At 49.5% G+C, this 21,123-nt stretch overlaps 1 protein-coding gene across 2 annotated transcripts in view; it reads right to left on the bottom strand.

Moving 5' to 3' along the window:
• Positions 1 to 856: 856 nt before the first annotated feature.
• Positions 857 to 21,123, bottom strand: part of LOC149363978 (cytochrome P450 4V2-like) — an 83,142-nt gene continuing 62,875 nt past the window's right edge. For both annotated transcript variants that reach the window (XM_089573964.1, XM_089573963.1), the window contains exons 9-11: positions 13,705 to 13,771; positions 11,222 to 11,401; positions 857 to 2,248 (exon numbers count right to left, since the gene is read on the bottom strand). In XM_089573964.1, the coding sequence (XP_089430090.1) occupies positions 2,082 to 2,248; positions 11,222 to 11,401; positions 13,705 to 13,771 (414 nt within the window). In that variant the 3' untranslated portion in view covers positions 857 to 2,081. The remainder of the gene's footprint in view (positions 2,249 to 11,221; positions 11,402 to 13,704; positions 13,772 to 21,123) is intronic.

Below are 21,123 nucleotides of genomic sequence, written 5' to 3'. Positions count from 1 at the left end.
CTCCCTAGCGCTTGTAAGGGCGATCCTACAGTCGTTTTGTCACGGGAGAAGCTCTGGCACACTGTCCTTCGTCCCGGCATTCGTAGCACCGGGCGAAATTTTCCCGCGAACCTCTTTTCGCGTCCTCTGGACCGTCTTTCTCCTACCTTCTTCAACTACTTTTAATCGTAAGTATTCAGCATCCAGCATGCGTATCAGTGTTGTGGCTGTGTTTCTCAGTTTAGCGCTTTGTTTTTCTGCTAAGAAGCAGACGCTTCTTAAAGATCAACACAGACCACCAGCATTTTTTTTTTGGACGTGCAAATGCCTCCTAGAAACATGCGAAGTTGTGTTGCAGCGATAGTCGAGCTGTCGAAAGCGTCACAAAAGCTTCTAATTGCTACACCTGAGAGGTGTAGGTCTGAAATTCGCTGAGGCCTGTAATTGTTTGAGGCGTATTTTATTTTCAGCCCTCCTCTAGCGGCATAGACGGGTGGTCGAATGGACGATGGAGAAAACTTATCGGACAAGGCGAATCGAATATGTAGGCGTTAAATGCATTCCTTCAGTAAAATGGAAAACGCGGCTGCAATATATAAAACCTTTAATCTTAAACGCACACCGAAGACAACACTATCAAATTATTGTTCTGAGTAAAAAGTTTTTTAAAAGAGGGGAGCGAAATGAGCCAGGGAGCATATTCCAAGCCGCGATGGTACGAGGGAAAAATTATTTAAATGCATTGGTTCCAGCATTATAAGGCACTAGGTTAACTTTATGGTAATATCTTCTGGTCGTGGGTTGAGCTAGAATGACATAACTGGTAGATGAAAGTCGATAATGAGCATGTGTAACATATAACGCATTGAATCAAGCATGAAACAAAGGAAACGGGGCGTCGCCGCCCGGTTTTTATTGCAGTACACAAAACACACCCACCAATTTTCGATATCGCCATGAGTTGTTCTCCTGCTTCGTGGATGTCTTTGCGAAACTCAGTAAGTTCCTTGTCTATGGCCTTGAAAGGCGCTACTTTATTTTTTATGCGTTGTAGAAAAGTTCCCTTGGAGCTGCATTTCGGTGAAGTACGCTTGTCTCCTTCTGGTTTTAGTGACAATCTGTGGCTCAGCTGCCTGAAATTTTCGTCTGAAGAACAGTCTCGCTTACAGCCCACGTTTCGCAAGAAATCTGAATTCCCGGTTTCGTACAGGGGACCTAGTGAAAGACACAGCATCCATTGGCTAGTCCACAGCGCTGAACATGGAAGTACGAAGCTCATCACAAGCACTATATTTACCGGTAGTTGTCGTGTTCGTGCATGTGCTGTGTGTGTCCCGAAGGTAACCTTTACATTAGTAATTCACACGAAGCGTTAGCTTATCAATACTAATTAAGACTGACCTTAACCGAAGAATCGAATCCTAAGACTTCGGTCAATTACGCAGTGCGGTTCCATCGAGTCCGCTCGACAGGTTCGCAGCATTTTGAGTTTGCTGAAAACGGCCACCGTTATAACAGTGCAACTGCAGCGTAAATTGTGAAACGACAGTTTTGCTGCTCATATATTAAGTTGCCACGATCGTGACGCTGTGGCCACCGCTTTCAGGGCTCGACAGTTGAACATAGCACTACTATGCGTGTGCAGTTTCAAACGCGGGCCGATCATCAATATAGCCTTCTCTGTCCTATAGTGATCATGAAAACCGGAAAGGTGGGCACCCGGACCAGCCGGGTACCTGAGGCCCATGCTGGATTGATAACTAGATAGATAATGCGAATGCGCTGTAGCACGCGCGAGTCCCCGCCTGGCACCTCGGCGAACCGAATCGGCAAAAATGACATGCTGCCGTTCGACCGTCAGGTTGCGCTCAAACTCTCCAGTAACAGTTTGAAAACGCAATGTGGGAATGTCACGCGAGATAATTCACACCGCCTAAGCTGTGAAATGCACCCAGGGCAAAGTAGGGAATCTGTCAGCGATGTCTTCCAGCTGGAGCACAGCTCACGTGGAAATGTAAGCGCTAACAAGGCTCTATAATAAAGGCCTGTCCTCTCCGACGTCCTCTGTGGCATTAACACAGGGTTTAAGTCACGAAATGGTGTCACGCCGCACTTCGCGGCAGGAACTGCACTTTTAGGCCGTCCGCCGGTCTCAGGACTAGTTCCCACGTCAGCCGTATGGTGTCGCGGTGATGTGGGCTGTGCAACCGGAAGTGACGCAGGACGGTCGATATCACCACTTTCTCTTCTTGCAGTGCAAATCGTTGCCCTGCGTATAAAGAAAATTAACAAGAGCGATCCTGTAGTTATTAAGGGTACTGCAAGTGATAAGATATTTCACCTGGAACATTTTTGGCTCGTCAGATTTAGGCGCACAAGATACGGCCGCGGATGAGGGAGCAATGAGAAGTGATTATTGAAATTTGTTAAAGGCATAATAAACGTCCACAGAACGAAGAATGGGCAAAACAAGCGGCTTTGTTGGTATCTCATGCTTGCGCTAGCCGCTTCATAAGATTACGAAAAACCAACTAGCCCCAGCTAAAAATTGCTCTTTTATGAGCAACAGCCGTCTCTGCAGAGATCAAACAACATTCTGACCTTACGTTTCTCCCATTTATTTGATTACAACCAAGGCAGCGTGGCATCGTACCGTGATATGAGAGCGGTACTAAAAAGACAGGAGCTAAATGAATAAGACAGTGGCAGGCGCAAAGTAAATATTCACTGCCAAGACCTACCCGGTAGAAGAAGGAAGGTTTCGGCGAGTTGTCAGTGCTCATTTGCGATGAAAAACAGCGCAAAACATGCTCAGCATTTTTGGACAAAAAACTTTCAATACTGAAAAATTTAAAGTACTGTTATGAAAATATCGGGGGTAATGGTGCTAGAGCACTGCACGGGCCTCAATCTGAGGCTTAAGCCCGGCCCGGGCCCGAGACCTGAAGCCCGAGCCCGGCCCAGGCCCACTAAATTATCGCTCTAGCGAGCCCGGCCTGGCCCGTGAATCCCGGAGTGAAGCCCAGCCCTGGCCCGGCCCGGCCCGTTTCACAGTAACGCTTGAGGTTTTACTGCTCACTCTGAGCAAGTAGACTGCTACTCGGCCGATAAGAGACTGGCCGACAAAGGCTCTGGAACCACAGTTTGGCTTGCAGAAAGTTGGTTCTTTTTAACCCAGAAGGAAGTGATTAAGAGTAGTGCTCGCCAGGCCCGTCTTTTGGACAGTGATCTCGTGTAGGTGCGCAAAGATAAAGTCGGAAGTTCCGAGAGCCAAATAAAAAGGGCTGCATACGCGCGTAATAGACTACTTTGCATTCCCTCATGACTTTAATCAGTTATATTTTGCCGCCCAGAAGCATAAACATTAAAGCTGCCTAGCAAGCAGTGGGATGACATTTTTTTAGTGAACACGATCTCACAGGTTGAACTCATAGCCGAACTGGTCGCCCTTCTGGAGAAACGAAAAGATAAAAGGCTTTGTGAAGACGAAGACGACCATTCTGCTTAGCGGCGGCGCTGCCATCGCTGCGCGTGCTGTGTTCTCGCCTTCGCCGACCACGGACTGTTGCCGCCCTGCTCCTGAGGTCCCAGTGCCTTTAACAAACCCCCATCCTACATTTGGTGGAGGTGCTGGGTAACGATATCGGCTCTGGAGCTCCGTAGCCGCACTCTTCCGACACCTGCGATGCCTGTAGACATCCAACACCAAGCCGTGCAAGCAGGCCCACCGACTGTCGTCTGTGCCGGCTCCCTTCGCCAAAGGGACCCGGCTATCTTCAGCGGCACAGATGACCATGACGTGGAAGACTGGCTCGCATCCTACGAGCGGGTGAGCCTTTATAACAAGTGGGATGACGAGACAAAGCTCAACAATGTAATTTTTTATCTTACCGGCGTCGCAAACTTATGGTACCGCAATCATGAAGGGGACGTTGCGACTTAGTCAGCCTTCAAGACGAAGTTCTTAGAAGTGTTTGGTCGCCCAGCTGTCAGACAACTTCGCGCCGAACAACGCTTGCGTGAACGGTCGCAGCAGGTCGGCGAAAGCTTCACTAGCTACATAGAAGATGTAATCGCCCTCTGCAACCGAGTGAACGTCAGCATGCCGGAAGCTGACAAGATCAAGCAGATCTTGAAAGGCATTGATGATGACGCCTTTCAAATGCTGCTCGCTCGGGACTTGCGCACCGTTTCGGAAGTCATCACGCTGTGCCAGAGCTTCGAGGAGCTGCGTAAGCAGAGGGTCCTGACTCGTCAGCACTCAGCTCAGCCAGAGTCACTTTCTGGACTGACACCCGCAGCTGACAGCTCCTATCTGCTGCAGCAAATGAAGGACTTTGTACGTGAGGAGGTGGCCCGTCAGCTTTCGCTTTTGCCCAGCCCTCAAGGGTCGCCATCATATTTGGCCCCGGCTCTCCAACATGCAATTCGAGAGCAGGTTGCTGAGGTGCTTCCGTCAGCGCATTCATCACCACCTGTCGCAGCTCCGCTGGCGTACGCTGACGCCGCCCCAAGACCAGTCGCCACCCCTCTCAATTATGGCAACGTCGCCCCAAAACCTGTCGCCCGTCCAATGACTTACGCTGAAGTCGTCGCACAACCTCGGCCGCCTACGTACCCTATAATGTCAGTGCCCGTACAAGCGCCGGGCCCTTTTCTGCGACCATCTCCACGAGACCGAGATCCTTGGCGCACGACGGATAACCGGCCTATTTACTACACTTGCGGATTGCCTGGCCACGTAGCCCGCCATTGCCGTCGCCGTCTCCCAGTTTCGGCCCCGCCGGTCGGGTACTGGCCTCCAGCGCGTCAGTACTCCGCGTCTGCTGAGCCCCGTGCGTCCCCTCGTCCTTTCTCCCCCGACCGTTCAGCGATTACCGACCGCCGTTCCCCTTCGCCGCGACGACGCTCCATTTCTCCGATGCGTCGCCGCCCAAGTAATTCTCAGGAGGAAAACTAGATGTCGCAGTTCCTGAGGCAAGAACTGCGTCCTCGTCGAACTACCAAAGACCTCAGCTGGCCCCTGCGAACCTTATTGACGTTTCGGTCGAGGGAATTTCTGTCATGGCCCTTGTAGACACTGGCGCCGCAATTTCAGTAATAGACGCAAACCTTTGTCGCCGCTTGAAGAAAGTTAAGACGCCATTTGCCGGTCTCTCGCTGCGCACGGCCAGCGCTCAGCACATCAAGCCGTCGGCAGCTTGCACCGCTCGAGTTTTAATTCAGAATGTCCTCTACACGATCGAGTTCGTCGTACTGCCGTGTTGTTCTCACTCTGTTATTTTGGGCTGGGATTTCCTTTCTCGTCATGCCGCTGTCATCGATTGCGCTCGCGCTGAAGTCGGGTTCTGTGCTCTGCCCCAATCCCTGCCGGACGCTGCTCCTTCACCGCCATGTATTAAAGCCCTCGTCACCGAAGACATCGACCTGCCTCCATGCTCTTCCGTCCTTGTGCGCCTCTCTTGTGCCCCTTCTCGTGATGACACTGTTCTTTTCACGCCAGCCCATACTTTCCTCCGGCGCAAGTGCCTTCTTCTGCCTTACGCCGTATTGACTATTTCTGCTGGCCTTTCCGTACTGTGGGTCTGTAACCCGTTTCCCTACCCTAGTGCTCTGCGCCGTGGCGAATGTGTCGGCAGTGTCCAACCTGTCGCGGCTATTTTAACCCATGAGGAGACTGCCGGTTCATCGCACATCAGTCTCGCTGCGCTCAGCCCACCATCTTCTACACCCACTCTTTCATCTACCGAACTATTTCTCCGCTCCATCGACACAGATCTTCCACCGCAGCAGCGCACGCAGCTTCTCGACTTGCTCAACCAGTTCCGCGCCTCCTTCGACTGTCATCACAGCTCACTGGGCCAAACGTCGACTGTCACACATCGCATAGACACAGGTGCCCACGCTCCTCTACGGCAGCGCCCCTATCGTGTGTCGGCACCCGAGCGTCAAGTTATTGAAGATCAAGTCGACCAAATGCTCAAGAGCGGCGTGATTAAACCCTCAAGCAGTCCATGGGCTTCGCCAGTTGTGCTTGTCAAAAAGAAAGACGGCTCCATCCGTTTCTGTGTAGACTACCGCCGCCTTAACAAGATTACGCGCAAGGACGTATATCCCCTGCCACGCATCGATGACGCGCTAGACTGCTTGCAAGGTGCCGAGATATTTTCCTCTTTAGATTTACGTTCCGGGTACTGGCAGGTACCCATGGAAGAGGCCGATCGCCCCAAGACAGCTTTTGTAACACCTGACGGCCTATATGAATTTACTGTGATGCCTTTCGGTCTTTGTAATGCTCCCGCCACGTTTGAGCGGATGATGGATACCATTCTGCGTGGTCTGAAGTGGAAAACCTGCCTCTGTTACCTCGACGACATCGTCGTGTTTTCGCCTGACTTTGACACTCACCTTTACCGCCTGAAGCATGTTTTGACCTGCCTCTCTGACGCCGGCCTCCAGCTCAACTTAAAGAAGTGCCATTTTGCCGCTCGCCAACTCACCATTTTAGGCCACGTTGTTTCCAAGGAGGGTGTCCGTCCGGACCCGGCTAAACTTCGTGCTGTGGCTGCGTTCCCTCGACCTACTTCTATCAAAGAACTGCGCAGCTTCCTAGGGCTGTGCTCCTACTTCCGTAGGTTTATACGCAACTTTGCCTCAATCGCTGCACCTTTGACACAGCTTCTGTCCGGCAGTTCCGATCTTTCGCAATGGTCCCAAGTGTGTGACGACGCCTTCGATTCCTTGCGCCGTATGCTCACTGCCCCACCGATACTTCGCCATTTCGACCCGACCGCACCCACCGAGGTCCATACTGACGCCAGTGGGGTAGGCCTCGGCGCCGTACTCGCGCAACGTAAACCTGGCTTCGCCGAATACGTCGTTGCCTATGCCAGCCGCACAATCACAAAGGCTGAATCTAATTACTCGGTCACTGAAAAAGAGTGTCTGGCGATAGTTTGGGCCCTTACCAAGTTCCGCCCTTACCTCTACGGCCGCCCGTTTGAAGTCGTGACCGACCACCACGCGCTGTGCTGGCTGTCCTCTCTGAAAGACCCATCCGGTCGCCTCGCGAGGTGGGCCCTTCGCCTCCAGGAATACGACATCCGCGTCGTGTATCGTACTGGCCGCAAACATAAAGACGCCGATGCTCTATCGCGCTGCCCACTCCCAGCCAATACTTCGAGCCTTTCAACCTTAGACGCCTCCTCACAGATTCTTCACATCAGCGCCATGCCTTCAGCGCAGCGTGCCGACCCATGGATCTCTTCTCTTCTTGACTTCCTCACAAACCCTACGGCTGCTTCTCCGTCGCGTGCTCTTCGTCGACATGCTTCCCATTTCTCAATTCGTGATAACCTCCTTTATCGCCGCAACTACAGCTCAGATGGCCGCAAATGGTTGCTAGTTATTCCCCGTCACCTTCGCTCGGAAGTTTGCGCCCATTTTCACGCTGACCCGGAGTGTGGTCATGTCGGAGTGTTCAAGACCTACGCTCGCATCCGGCTACGATATTATTGGCGTGGCATGTACACCTTCATCCTCAAATACGTACGCTCGTGCCTTACCTGTCAACGTCGCAAGCCGCCACCTCAACGTTCTGCTGGAGAATTGCAGCCGCTACCCTGCCCGACACGCCCATTTGACCGCGTCGGCATTGATTTATACGGCCCCCTTCCGTACACTTCGGCCAGCAACCGTTGGGCTATCGTCGTAGTTGACCATTTGACAAGGTATGCCGAAACCGCCGCCCTTCCAGCTGCCACAGCCTCCGAAGTTGCCTCGTTTATTTTAAACCGATTCATCCTTCGTCATGGCGCCCCTCGCGAATTGCTGAGCGACAGAGGCCGCGCCTTCTTATCCGATGTTGTGAAGGCACTGCTCACCAAGTGCAATGTAATTCATCGCACCACCTCCGCATATCATCCGCAAACCAACGGTCTCACCGAGCGCTTTAACCGTACCCTCGGTGCCATGTTATCTATGTACGTCTCTTCAAACCAGTCTAACTGGGATCTTGTGCTTCCGTATGTAACCTATGCGTACAATACCGCAACGCAGTCCACTACTGGCTTCTCTCCTTTCTTTCTCCTTTACGGCCGTCACCCTTCTGCTACCATCGACACCATTCTGCCGTACCAACCCGACGCTTCCGAGTATACGCCTCTATCTGAAGCCGCCCAGCACGCCGAAGACTGTCGCCGCATCGCCCGTGCTCTCACAACTGACAACCTGTGCAGAGAGAAATCCCGCCACGACCTCAATCAAACAACGCCACACTTCCCCAATGGCTCCCTTGTGTGGCTCTGGATTCCGACAAATACTCCGGGCCTGTCGTCAAAATTTCTCGCCAAATACCATGGCCCATACCGTGTCCTGGCGCATACATCTCCAGTTAATTACACAGTCGAACCTCTCGTGCCGTCTTCTGATCGCCGCTGCCGTGGACGCGAGACTGTTCATGTCCAGCGCCTCAAGCCATTCTACGACCCAGCCATCCTGCCCGCTCCCTAAGTCGCCAGGTTGGCTCCTCTTTTACCCGGGGGCAATTGTGAAGACGAAGACGACCATTCTGCTTAGCGGCGGCGCTGCCAACGCTGCGCGTGCTGTGTTCTCGCCTTCGCCGACCACGGACTGTTGCCGCCCTGCTCCTGAGGTCCCAGTGCCTTTAACAAACCCCCATCCTACAGCTTGAGTATTTCACGGTGTGTGTTTTGAAGACTATAAGCGTCCTATACTAATATGTTCTTCCCGAATGCAATCACTAATATTGTATAAGTATGTTTTGTTTTTTCCCGAATGCAATTCTAATATTATATAAGTATGTTTTGGGATTACGAACGATCAATGGCCAATTAAGAGCGGTTGAAATTAACCCTTACTCGAGGAGCAGAACATAACGCGCAAAAAACGTGATAACTTACAGTGCAAAACACTTGTCATGACAACCAGGCTGAAGAAGCGAGGAGGGATAGATGTGGTTATGAGATGAGATTTACGAACTCTCGCGAGCTTTTGTGGCTATTTCATTTACGAGACGTTCCGGTTAGCTGATGAAAAAGAAAACCAAACGCGCTTTAGTTCGTGAGTTTTCTGACATTGGTTTATTTTGGTTTACAATGCATACGTAAACCAAGGACGAGCAGGCAAAAGGCGTTAAACAACACCTGACTAAGGCCTGCCCTCCTATACAAAAACAAACAACAAATTAAAACAAACATTCAAAGCATTTGACAGCAACCGACTTCGAACAGAAAAAAAAACGCAGGTTAAAATTAAATTAGCAGTAGTATACAGATTTGATACCAAAAAAGATACAACGGTGTTTACTTATACAGCACTGTCACGAAAGTAGCATATCATGCACGGCTCTTTTATAGCTTTGGTCACTTCGTTTTTCCATTGCCATAGAAAGTAGCGGGGCGTAAGCATTTAGAACTCGCGGTATCATAAATGTCAACATTTGGTGGCCATAATTTGTACGGGACTTTGAAACATGGAAACTAGCTGTTCGGAAGTTATATAGTCCAGGCATGTGCAGATATGTGTTCTGAAAAGTTTCTTTACTGTATTTTATTTGATTCTTTATGTATATAGCCAGTTTTTTGTCATACATTGTTTGTATCTTAAGTAACTTGTGCTTTCTAAAAACCTCCCCTGTGTCTTGGCTGAGTGTAAGGTTGAATACAGCTCGGATAGCCCTTTTTTGCAGCGCAAATAATTTTGCTATATTAGTAAGTGTTGTTGTTCCCCACACAAGTAGGCCGTAATGTATATAGGAGTGAACTAAAGAGTAGTATAGCTGTAGTTTGCATCTGACAGGTACAAGCATTCGTAGTCTGTTTATTATGCCCACTGACCGCGATACTTTACTGCGTAAATAATCTGAATGGTCATTCCACAGTAAGTGCTGCTCGAAAATTACTCCTAAAAATTTTATTGAATTTTCACGAAGTAGAGTTGAATTTTGAAATTTCAGTTGAAAACTTTCAGTAATCATCTTGTTTTTGGCTCTAAATACGACATATTTAGTCTTTTCAACATTTAGTTTCAATTGGTTAGATTCCAGCCATGAAGAAAGTTCTTGTAGCCATACGTTTGCTTCTTTTTCTAAGATAGCCATATTATTTCCTGAAAAGAACACATTAGTATCATCTGCGTAAATAATAATATTCTTAGTCTGAGGTATGTTCACTATGTCGTTAATATACAGAAGGAATAGTATCGGTCCTAAAATAGAACCCTGTGGTACACCAACTACAATTTCCCCTGGTGTTGATGATACTGCGTTTATGAGAAAAATATAGCTCTAAAATAAAAGCTATGTTTTGGGGGCTTAAGGGCCCAAGGGCAGTCAGGCTGTGAGAGACACCGAAGCAGAGGGCTCCGGATCACTTCGACCGCCTGGGTTTTTTCAACGAGCAATGATACTGGAAAGTGCATGGCGTTCATGCTTGCCGCCTAAATAGAAATGCGGCCGCCGAGGCTAGGAGCAAAGCCTGGTTCCCCGGCTCAGTAATCAAGCGCCTTGACCACTAAGCCACCGCGGCGTAGAAGAAAGGAAATAAATAAGTCAATGAATAAAGCTTAGCGTTTTTCTCAGCGCGTACTATAACCCATAGCTCATCCGTGTCGCTGCTCCAGTGCCGCAGTCGTCTACTTCACTCTGCGATAGTGAATGAATAGTCGGACACCAGCCGTTTCTGTACTGACCCAAGCCCGATTCGGGTCCGCAGCTTTAAGCCCGAGCCCGGCCCGGGCCCGCAACTTCAGGCTCGGGCCCGTCCCAGGCCCGGCAAAACAAATCATGTCCCAGCCCTGCCCGGCCCGGGCTTTCGGACCAGCCCGAGCCCATGCAGTGCACTAAATGGTCCATTCTTCCGCTGTGTAGCTCAAGCAGTTAAGACTGCCATAGAAAACCAATTGAAAACGCTATTAACGGTAACCAACACGTTAGTAGTAAAAAAAAAATGGAAGCCTCCCGACAGCATATCTGCGGATATATTGATTGTTATAGCGAAATCTTACAATATGCCAAAAATGTGCTTTCATAAACTGGCTCCCGTTCAAAAATGCTTTTGCCCAGAATTGCTTGGTATGAACGTCGCATGTGAATCATACGTCTCAAAGTTTTCAATTCTGCATCAAGCGAGGTATCACGGCTGTTTCCACGAAGCCCATCTGTCATTTGAAAGTGGAGACGCATGCCCTTGGATAGCGGTCTGCACACGAAGCAGGGGCTTACCGATGCAGTTGCGTGGTCCCGCCGAGAAGGGCAAGTAGGCGTATGCGTGCCGCCCGGCGCAGTTCTCGGGCAGGAACCTCTCGGGTCTGAACTCTTCGGGCTCCGGGAAGAAGCGGGGGTCGCGGTGGAGCGCGTGCATCACGGTCAGCAAGGTGGTACCGCGAGGGATACAGTAACCAACTGCGGGGATATAGGGAAGAGAATGAGATTGAGTGTAAGGGGCAGGGGGGGGGGGGGGGGGGAATACATACTCCCATATAGGCTAGTCATGTTTAAAGTGTTGAGTGCTCAAGTGGTTCACCGCGGAAGACAACAAAGAGAAATCTTTGAAGCACACACTGGGTTTTACTGGCAACGCTTACATCATGTGGAGCCGCATCGGACAACAAATGGCGGAGAATGGTTACACTCTAGTGAAACTTGTTGCTCGGCTAGTTGGTGCGCTTTGTTTGTTAAAAAAAATTACCGACGATTACGTTACTTCCTAATGCGAAATTTGAGCGCAGCAAATAAGCTGTTTCACCTTTTCGATAGATTGAGGCAAAGAAATCGAGCAACACATGTATGCGCTATCACAGATTTTTTTTTTCTTTTTCACACGTATTCCTTTAACAAAGACTCCACTAACAGTTCTTGACAGTCATGAAGGAAGCTTTGTGGTCGGAGAAATAGACTGATATATGTTCGACTTGGTACACCAATGCTTGATTCTCAAAGACGAGATCTATACAAGTGCCTCGCGAGGTTGTCACAGCCGTGGGACGCGTTACGAGCGAGAGGAACGGGATGTTCTCCCGCATAAGTGTTAGGAAATTGCTGTTTGTCTTTATGTCAACATTAAAGTCCCCCTCTACTAACATCGGTGTGGATCGATGGACGGTTAATGCGAGTTGCAGGAAGTGCACGACGTCTTTCGTGAGTGCGGTAGGGGCGAAGTAGGCAGCTACTACCAGCAAGCCGTTGGGCAACTTTGCGGCGCACAGTTCGGCAACTTCATGTGACGTGCCAAACATTTCGACTGGTATTGCAGAGAGACCTGTGCGCAAGTAGATAGCGACTCCCGCCGCTCTGTTGTGGTCTCTGCGAGCACCACAGCAGTATAGGAAATCTATGATTTCGAGAGGCTCTTCGGGATCCATCCAGGTTTCAGCAAAGCAAAGTACAGAGGAATGGCGCAGAATGTGATCGTGGTGTACGTCCTTGGCATGTGCGGCAAGGGAGCGTACGTTAAGAATGTGGTTGTGAATGATGAATCAAGTGCTGCCAGCGAATGACGCGTCCATTGGCTGTCTGCGTGTGTTACTGATGTGTGGTTAACATGTTAAGCTTCGCCTGTAAGAGTGGAACGCGACAGCGTCTTGCAACGCTGCCAGGGAGTCCACAGAACGCCATCGCCAATTCGGCTGTACGCCTTGCTGGACGGTAAATTTATTTTTTGAGGAAAGGAAATGTATCTCTCTCGCATATCTGGGTGGACACCTGCACCTCGCCGTAAGGGAAAGGGGGAAGGTGGGAGTGAACGAAGACGCCGTATTAGCTAGACGCGCCTTTGTTCATTCCAAACCATTCAGCTGGCATTACGGAGTGGCTAGCGTGCTCGTATCGCACTCCGGAGACCCTGGTTCGATTCCCCAACTCGACCAATTTCGTTCTCGGTTTTATTGATTTATGCGGTCTAACTAGAAAGGTTAATTAGGCTATTTCATATTTATATATTCTTGTATTTCTATCCATCGTGTTCTGTCATTAACCTGTCAATTGTTGGAACTGTCTAGGATGTTCGACACAACGTATATGAAACGAGCAACGTCTTACCATAGTCCTTCAATGCTTTTGCATTGAAGGACTATGGTCTTACTGAGTGGGGAAGTGCGTGGTGGTGGAGGGAACGCGGCTTCGTATTTATCTGTTTTTTTTTCAGCAGCGTCTCCTTCCGCGGACGCTGTTGTCGCTGCGGCGCGCGCCTTTCTTTTCTTTTCTTTTCTTCTGACCTCTTCATTCTCCTCTATATTAATTAGGCTAATTGATTAATTAAGCAATTAACTAAACTCAGTCCAACTTAGTTGCAGCATCACTATACGATCCCTTTGATTGGTTGCATGGTTACTAGCAAAAGTACAATTGGCCCCATTTGAAATTCGCGCACTGTGACGTCACGAGCATTTCGACCAATTGAAAAGCGTTACATTGGGGGCGGAGCTGGTTACGAGGCCGACGCCGACGCCGACGACGACGCGAAACCCAGGAACGGACGCCAAAGAGCTGCGCTCTAAAACAAAACCCACGTAGACGTGAGCACCATGCTATAAAAGGTTTGGTTTGGTTTATGGGGTTTAACGTCCCAAAGCAACTCAGGCTATGAGGGACGCCGTAGTGAAGGGCTGAGCAAGTGCGCTGGATTACTGTTTATTTCGTCGGCAGCACAACGCTGCAGCGCACCAGAAAGACCGTTTCACGAATATGTACAATGTTGTTCGACTTACGAATCTCAGAATCTTCGTCGACGTTCCTGGCGACGAGTGGCACCGGCGGGTAAAGCCTGTGGCTCTCCTTCATTTCGGGAAAGAAAAAAAAGAAAAACGTCATGTAAAAAAACTGGACGTTTGGTGCAACGGTGTGGTAATGAATAGATCGTTTCTTTTTTAATCTCCACAGCAACGTAGTAAATGTGCGAGATGCACTCAAGCACACAGAAGTGATTATGTTGGGCCGGAGAGAGAGATACGGCCTTTAATTGAGCACGGGGTTTCAATGTGTCACAAGGCGAAATGAACCAGAAGCATCCAAGTCGACGCATGCAGAGATAGCTCGTTAGCGAGGCAAGGCTGCCCTCCAAAGACTCGCGTGAGAAATTATTTTACCGTATCATCACGAAGAAATTACTTAAGCAATGACGTTAGATGTTTCAGCACGGAATGGCTGCACGAAGTCATGACTGGTTTGCAACATTAATGTTTTGTGACTTTTCTAAAAAGGAAGGTAGTAGATTCCATGGAATGGATTTCGCTGCACTTATTTAACATGCCTGACGTTAAAATCCAGTTGGGTTGGAGTTTGGCTTAGGAGGAACAAAGTCGGAGTTGACATAAAAACGTCCTTTGTTTGGCTGCGGAAAGCTCTACCTCACCTACGTGATGAAAAATGTCCGGTCACGAAAGAAAAAAGAAACTGCCTAACTGGCCAGGTAGCTAGGAACGACACAAGAGATCCCGGAACTGCGGGACCGGCGGGTAACGAAGCGTGCATTCATAATACGGAATAGCTTGGAATTGTACGTTGAACTATGTTTGTGCTTATGTGCCCGCCCACAAGCACTCCACGCCTCGGCGGAATCAGATAGCACCTGTACCTCAGGTAGAATGAAATTGTATTCTATTGTATTGTATTGTATTCTATTGTATTCTATTGTATTCTACTGTATACCATTGTATTGTATCTCAATTTTTTTTTTCGAAATAAAATTGCGTTTGCCTTACGCACGCTTGCTCGCGGCTCGTCTGTCATTCCTGTTTCATCCCGAACCCAATCGCTTTTAACCATGAAATGCTTTTAGCTCCCGTTGTCGGCAGTGTGGTGACGTCACGCCGAGACCGAGAGCCATCATCCGGGCACTGAATTCCAGTCATCCGGGCTCTGAAACGAGAACATCCGGGCACCGTACGAGACTTAACGAGATTTAACGAGACTCTCTAAGCCCTCCTACGCGACCGGCATGCAAGCGCCGGTTGGTCTCCAAATGAGACAAAAAATAACTGCTGCCAGTGCCTTCTCAATGTTTATCAAGATATCAGTGGAGCTGTGGGTTTGATAATGCACGGAATTATAATTTCCGATTTCTAATAACGCGTGCAAAAAGCACATAAATGCCACGTTACACTTCGTTGTCATACGTGATCCGGGGGAGAAGCGCTGCGTTCAAAGGGCAAGGCATCGCGCCGAACGGGTGGTGGCGTTCCTCCCTTCCTTTACGGTGCGGTTCGGGTGTCCACCGAGATGGCAGAGAACTACTGCGCCATTTCCTTTCCTCAAAAAACCTTGCGTTCAAATGGCAAGGCATTGCGCTGAACGGGTGGTGGCGTTCCTCCCTTCCTGTACGGTGCGGTTCGGGTGTCCACCGAGATGACATTAGGCCCGTAAACATTTCATGCTTACTCTACTCTCGTTTACGGGAGAGGCAGAGATTTTTTTTATCATTCGCTACGCGCTTGCGGTGCGCGCGGAAGAAAAAGAAACGAATTTTCTTGAAGGCTTTCGGAGGCGCGCACTCCAGCGGTCGCATCCCAGCGCACAAGGGCGCTCGATGCCGCTAGGGTGACTGGATAAGTTGTGCAGCTGTATAGAGGCGCCCTACCGCGCACGGCCAAGTAGTAGTAGTAGTGAAAACATTTATTATTTTTTTTTTCAAAAGGAAGAGTTAGGGAGTAGGATCCTCCTCTTCCCGCGACCTTGGCGAAGCGGGCGCACGTGGACAGACGTTCGAGAGGGTTCGATCCCTCTCGAAAAGAAGGGGAAGGGAGACGCAGCTTAATGCGTGCTGAGCCGATTCTCTCTCTCAGCGCCTCCCCGCCGCTTTTAGAAGTTTCGGAGTTAGTTGTTCAAGAGCACAGCGCACTCGTTCCTGCGGTTCCAGGCTGCGTCGAAGTAAGCAGACCGGCCTCGGCGTTCGGAAAGCCTTGAAGAGCGGGTGTTGAGCTCAAGTACTACTTATTGAGTCAGCTTTGGTGAAGAGCGGGAAGCATCTGTTTCTTCTCTGTTTATTTACTTCTGAACCTTTTTTAAAGCTTTATAAAAGTGTAATTCCTAGTGTCATCGTGCGATAGTCGTCGAATGTCGGCTCCACGTCCAATGCCAAATAAACGTGCAACTCGTAGCAATGAGGAGGCGAAGGACAACCTACGATCTTTACTAGCTAATTTCTAGCTCGCTCGGCGCCTCGAACCTGACGTATCCGACCTCGGTAGCCGCTCTTTCGCGCACCCGTAGTGTCGGAGCAAGACAACTAAATTAAACGAAGTTCAGCAAAACAGCGCTACGAATTAAGCGGCTTTAAAATGCATTTAAAAAGCCGAGCCAACCAAGACTTCGAAATTCGTTTGCATTAAACGAAAGTGCTCATTATAGAAGACTTATCTCAGATCTGCTGCATATACATAATGCGCAAAGCCATCTGTAAATAAGCCCTGCGCGGCACACCTAATTGTGCGCGCTTGCGCGATATGATACCTGTAGGCAGAAACAGGTGAATAGACAATACGTCACCACTACGAAAAGCTGAAAGCATGCCTTTGACAAAAATTAAAACTTTCATAACGCAGGCGTATGCACCGATGCCGCAGCTCTTAGTTTGAGTCAAACCAGGGTGAAGCAAGAATAGGCGCTTAACGGTCGCTCGCAAAAGTCGGAGAGTTGACGTTTCTGGTTCCATACGAAACCTTTGAGCACTTCGGACTTTGTTCGGTGTCCGCATTCCGTCACAGACGCCTAAACCCGCCGCGATGACTCAGTGGCTTTGGAGTTGGGATGCTAATTCCTATATCACTGGACAAAATCCCATGGCCGCGGCGACCGCATTACGATGCAGGCGATGCAAAAAACGCCTGTGCAGAGTTTAAAGAACGGGTGGTATAAAATCGGAAGCTGCCCACCGCTGCACAGAGCATGCGAGAACACGAAACTATTGAAAGTTAGCGCAATCACAAAAGCGCCAAGGACGACAGGAGAGGAAGGGAAAGAGCATGAAGAGAGCGAGTACAACGGCGGGTGAGAGGGATCGCCGTTCGAGGGCGACGAAACCGAAACTATAGAACGTCGACCCAGTCCAGACAGAGCCGAAGGCGATGAGAGGGCGGCGGTGTGAGAGCGTCTGAAAAGACCAACTCAAAAGGGTGGCAGTGGCAAGGGTCTTCTTGGAATGGCTCATGCCTTGGCGACAGTAGAGACGTTAGAGATAACCCCCAAGTCGTCCGCATCTCTCCGCGATCAACTCATCCAACCAACAAGCCAAGCTGTGTTTTTCGCTTCAAGACGAAGATGTTCGCTGTGCTGTTGTTTCTTAAACTTGCCGCGTGTTCGGTTCGCTGCTCCTGGCTGACTTCACCACAGGTGGACGTGCGAGTAGCTGTGCTCGAGTACACGGAGAGGACGGATCCTCAGGGGCACCTACGCACCGAAATTGCTAACGACAACGTGGTTGTCCAAACCGACGCTGCCTGCCTCGAAGCCAAGGCGCCACTCGCAGTGTACGTGGACCGCGACGGGAAGGAACCGTCCCTGCTGGATCCCGCGTACTTCGCGCGCCTTATCAACGGTACCCGGCTTGTTGACTTGGAGACCAGGTGGTGCTTCGAAGATCGCGGAACTCGAGTGATGGACAGCGCTCTCCTGGGTTGCTACTCGGACCGACGGGGGAACTTCGTGCTTATTCCTCTCGGCGGCAGAGTGCGCGGTCCCGTCTTTGTGAGCTCATGCCCCAGCCAACGTGGGATACTGGATTGGAGATCCACCATACCGAATTACAAGGGCAAGCAGAATACCATCGCCGGATGCCCCTGGCGCAAGTATCCCGTTGGAACGGATGAGATTTTGCGATGCGGTTCAGAAACTTGGCATATCAAGTGCAACCGTGACCTGCGATGGGATAGAACATGCGTCGATAAACTCGGCTGGCACCGCATGTACCGCCTGCCGAATATGAATTCGTTCCCCAAGGTAAATATCGAAACCGATGAAAAAAAGAATATGAGGATCCTAAAGGCGTCGCTGGGCGCGGTGGGCTCGTGCGTGGTTTTGGCAGTTTCCGCATATCGTTGCAGAAACAAGTGTCGTAAATAAAGGCAGGCTGTCTGCTCCTCTACCAGTGCAGTTCCACATTTCCCGGTTGGCTTTTCAGAAGTCGACACCTCCAGCTCGTAATCGAACGAAGCTGTGTCGTGAGAAAACGGCGTGTCACAGCTACGAAATGAGCGTTGCGGTTCACACGTAAGTACTTTCCGCTCTGGTCTTCTCACACACACCGACCGTATCAGTCATTGACAGATATACGTCAGGAGGTTTCGCGATGGCAGAGTTGTGTGAGGTGCTCGAAAAACAGAGCGCAGTTGAGTGCAGTGTAGAGTTTTCCGGCCAAGACCACACTAACATAGCGAAAGCCTCTTCTTGATCTCCGACGTCGCTGACCCCGTGAACCTACCGCACAAGTTAGTCGCTGGTGACTCGCCACTAAATAAATCTCGACCTTCGATTTGCCCCTTGTAGTTGATTGCCTCAATTAACGACGAAAAGGGTTGCGAAAAGAAGGAATGTCTGATGACCAGTACAGTTCCAATGGTTGTGAGTTTTTGAAGGAGCAAAATTTGGGGACACTTGGAGAAGTATTACGGAAAAAACTTCGAAGTTAACTCAAAAGGTAGCTTGGGACACTATTTTTCTGCATCGTTTTTGTATTGGAGCTTCTATGTTCGGGGTGCCGCGCAAAGATCAAGAAAGAAAGGATCACTGCACGCACAGCGCATGAACGACGTTGAACGTAGCACTGCTTATAAGATTGATACGCAACCGGATATCCTCTGGTTGCTGTTTTACCGCTGACTGCAGCAGAACGCTGGTGGTCTACAGGAGCTGTGCCTATGCTGGTAGGGCAAGCCAGTCATATGGAGCCAAGGCCAAGGTGATTTGTCCCGCTCGAAGCATTGTTTGCTGGATGGTTCTTGTTTTACCCACATCACCCAGTCTTGTGGACTACATTGGGCGTATCTGTACGCTACGACTACAAAAAAGCAAGCAGAAATGTCCTGCACTTCACGTCTTTAATCTGATCTACAGTATGTCACTAGCCTGTTTTCAGCATGTCTAAATGATGTTCAGGAATTATTTGTTCATTTCCAGAGCTATATGAGAAACATGGGTGTTGCAGATTATCTGATTACTCCGTACAGTAAAGCTCACATTTCTTGCAGCCTCTCGATAAGCTATGAGACCACTGTAAGAAACTTGCATTGTTATTGATCATACGTTTTAAACTATAATGCATGTTTGCTAATGGCTGCGGGAATTGCAGCCTTGTGTACTACTTTACTGAGCGGCACTGTTTTGAATCTTTCGAAAAAGAGGAGATAAATGGAACATCGGTGTTGGCCAATACGATAGATATGTGACAGCATCACCAGGAAGCAGCTAGAGCCTGCAAGAGAAAAGTTGAGTGAAATAAAAGAGATTTGCTCAAATTGGAAAAAAAGCCCTTATGATTTTGCGTTTTTTTACTCGTGTTCTGGGGCAAGGTAGCTGTGCACTTGTTTGTTGTGACGAAGCTGGCACAAAAACGTACTGAAAAACATGCAAAGCTCGTGAATTTCTCAGTTACATCAAGTCTAGCATTACTCATTTCCATAGAAAAGATGAATCGAGATGAGAAAGTAAAAAAAAATTCAGGGGGCACTTTGGCTTTCTAAAGTGCTGCAAGGTGAAAGCCTTTCCTGGCGCACTGTCTGGCATTGACTGCAAGACTGTTTGTGCTGTACTATGCTTTATTTGACTACATACTTTGACTACACATCACAACTACACACTTTGTCTGCCGACTTCGACTGCTTCTTTGGCACGACTCTCCCTCTGCTTCGATGAGTTCGGTTGTATCCATGGCTCTGTTCGCAGTAATGAGGTATGTAATGTGGCCAACCACTAAAGCCCCTCAATGAAACAAAAGTAGCGAAAAGCTTTGAACTTTCCGACACTCCTCCTCTCCTGGCGCGCCGCCGGAGAATCGAACCTCCCATTGGCCGAGGCGCCGTAGTCACGTGTTAGCGCGCGCTTTTTGGCTCCGCAGCAGACGCCGGCGCCATTGCCGGGGCTGGGAGTCGCGCTTCATTTTCTTTCTGTGCAACAGTTTTGGCGGGAAGCGTTTTTTTTTTTCATCTTTGACGGCGTCTACGTGTTGCGGCGATGCCGAGCTTCTGTTGCGCGTATAGATGCAACAACCGAGGGGGCAGTGGCAAAAGATTTTTTGTAATTCCTTCCAGAAAAAGCAACGCGGCTCGCCGAAAGGTTTGGCAGCACAGGATCGGCCGGGCAAACTTCGATAATGTTGTGGATCCGCGTCTTTGGGAGATAAGTGGTCGTTTTTCAGTTGTCAGTCGTGTTTTTTTTTTTCGGATGATTTGGTGTGAAGCGCCAGCGGCTGCAGTCTTTCTTCGCACTATATGCCATTTGGCATGATTTTAAATAGACTCGTTCGCTAGCGGGTACGAAAGCCGTGCTGAATTGCAGGTTTAATGTTGCTCGCAGTGCGCGGCGTGTCGACTTGGTTTCAATCAGGTTCGTTCGCATGTTGTTTGAGCCCCGCCGTTTACGTTACTCGCTATGCAGGTCCAGGCTTGATGTTGCGCGCATTGCTTGCCGTATTTGTGTTGCTGCAGCGGGACTCCTGGGCTCACGAACTCGATACTAAAGGGGCGGTACTCGCTGTTTGAGCCTACTCTGCTCATGCTGCTCGCGGTGCAGGTCTAGCTTTCATGTTGAACGCATCGCTAGACGTATTTGTGTTGTTACAGTTGCACTCCTTCGCTCACGAGCTCGATACCAAAGGTGTGGTACTTGCTGTTGAAGATCCTGCTGCTCATGCTGCTTGCGATTGAGGTCTAGCTTTCATGTTGCGCGCATTGCTGAACGTATTTTTCAAGCAGGGTTCTAAACCGAAACCGGGCGTTACTGTGCCTAGGCACATTAACGCACCTGTCGCTTGAATACTCGATATATGTGTGGATAATACTTGAGAATGCAAGCAAGGGCCTCTGTAAAACATAATTTCAGACATTTTGGCTAATTCCTGCGAAAATTCCTGCGAAAATTCCTGCGAAAATCACGCTGCGTAGAGCTATGTAACGTGGATAGGTGGTGTCAAATGAATC

This window comes from Amblyomma mixtum, chromosome 2 (genome assembly GCF_055824585.1).
Source record: "Amblyomma mixtum isolate Tamu chromosome 2, ASM5582458v1, whole genome shotgun sequence".
Classification (NCBI taxonomy): domain Eukaryota; kingdom Metazoa; phylum Arthropoda; class Arachnida; order Ixodida; family Ixodidae; genus Amblyomma; species Amblyomma mixtum.
Note: the sequence above shows the minus strand (reverse complement) of the source record. Positions and strands in the feature narration are given on the sequence as shown.